Source organism: Phaethon lepturus, unplaced genomic scaffold (genome assembly GCF_000687285.1).
Source record: "Phaethon lepturus isolate BGI_N335 unplaced genomic scaffold, ASM68728v1 scaffold5557, whole genome shotgun sequence".
NCBI lineage: Eukaryota > Metazoa > Chordata > Aves > Phaethontiformes > Phaethontidae > Phaethon > Phaethon lepturus.
Genome location: NW_010551054.1, coordinates 1 through 258, shown reverse-complemented (window position 1 = coordinate 258; position 258 = coordinate 1). Strand labels below are relative to the sequence as shown.

The 258-nt window shown below is 67.1% G+C and overlaps 1 protein-coding gene across 1 annotated transcript in view; it reads right to left on the bottom strand.

Annotated features, from left to right (window-relative positions):
* MCM9 (minichromosome maintenance complex component 9) overlaps positions 1-254 on the bottom strand; it is a gene marked incomplete at its 5' end in the record, with an annotated part of 20,860 nt that extends 20,606 nt beyond the window's left edge. The window contains one exon of the mRNA XM_010290740.1: positions 23-254. Within this exon, the coding sequence (XP_010289042.1) occupies positions 23-254 (232 nt within the window). The remainder of the gene's footprint in view (positions 1-22) is intronic.
* Between the last annotated feature and the right edge of the window lie 4 nt (positions 255-258).

Here is a 258-nt window from a genome sequence, read left to right as displayed (position 1 = left end):
CCCCCCCCCCCCCGCCACTCACCCGAGACCCTGGCATGGAGGTTCTGCTTCACGCTGAGCTGCGGAGGGGCCGCGGCGGCCTGCAGCGCTGCCAGGGCAGCCCGGCGCAGCGCGCTGTCGAAAATCGGGAGGACCTGGCTGGGGAAGGCGTTGAAATACTCCCCAATCTCCATGTTGGTCTCAAAGAGCGTCAAGGCGTCGACGACGACGGGATAGTGCGCCTCGTCATCGGCCTCCCTCAGGATGCCCAGGATGTCA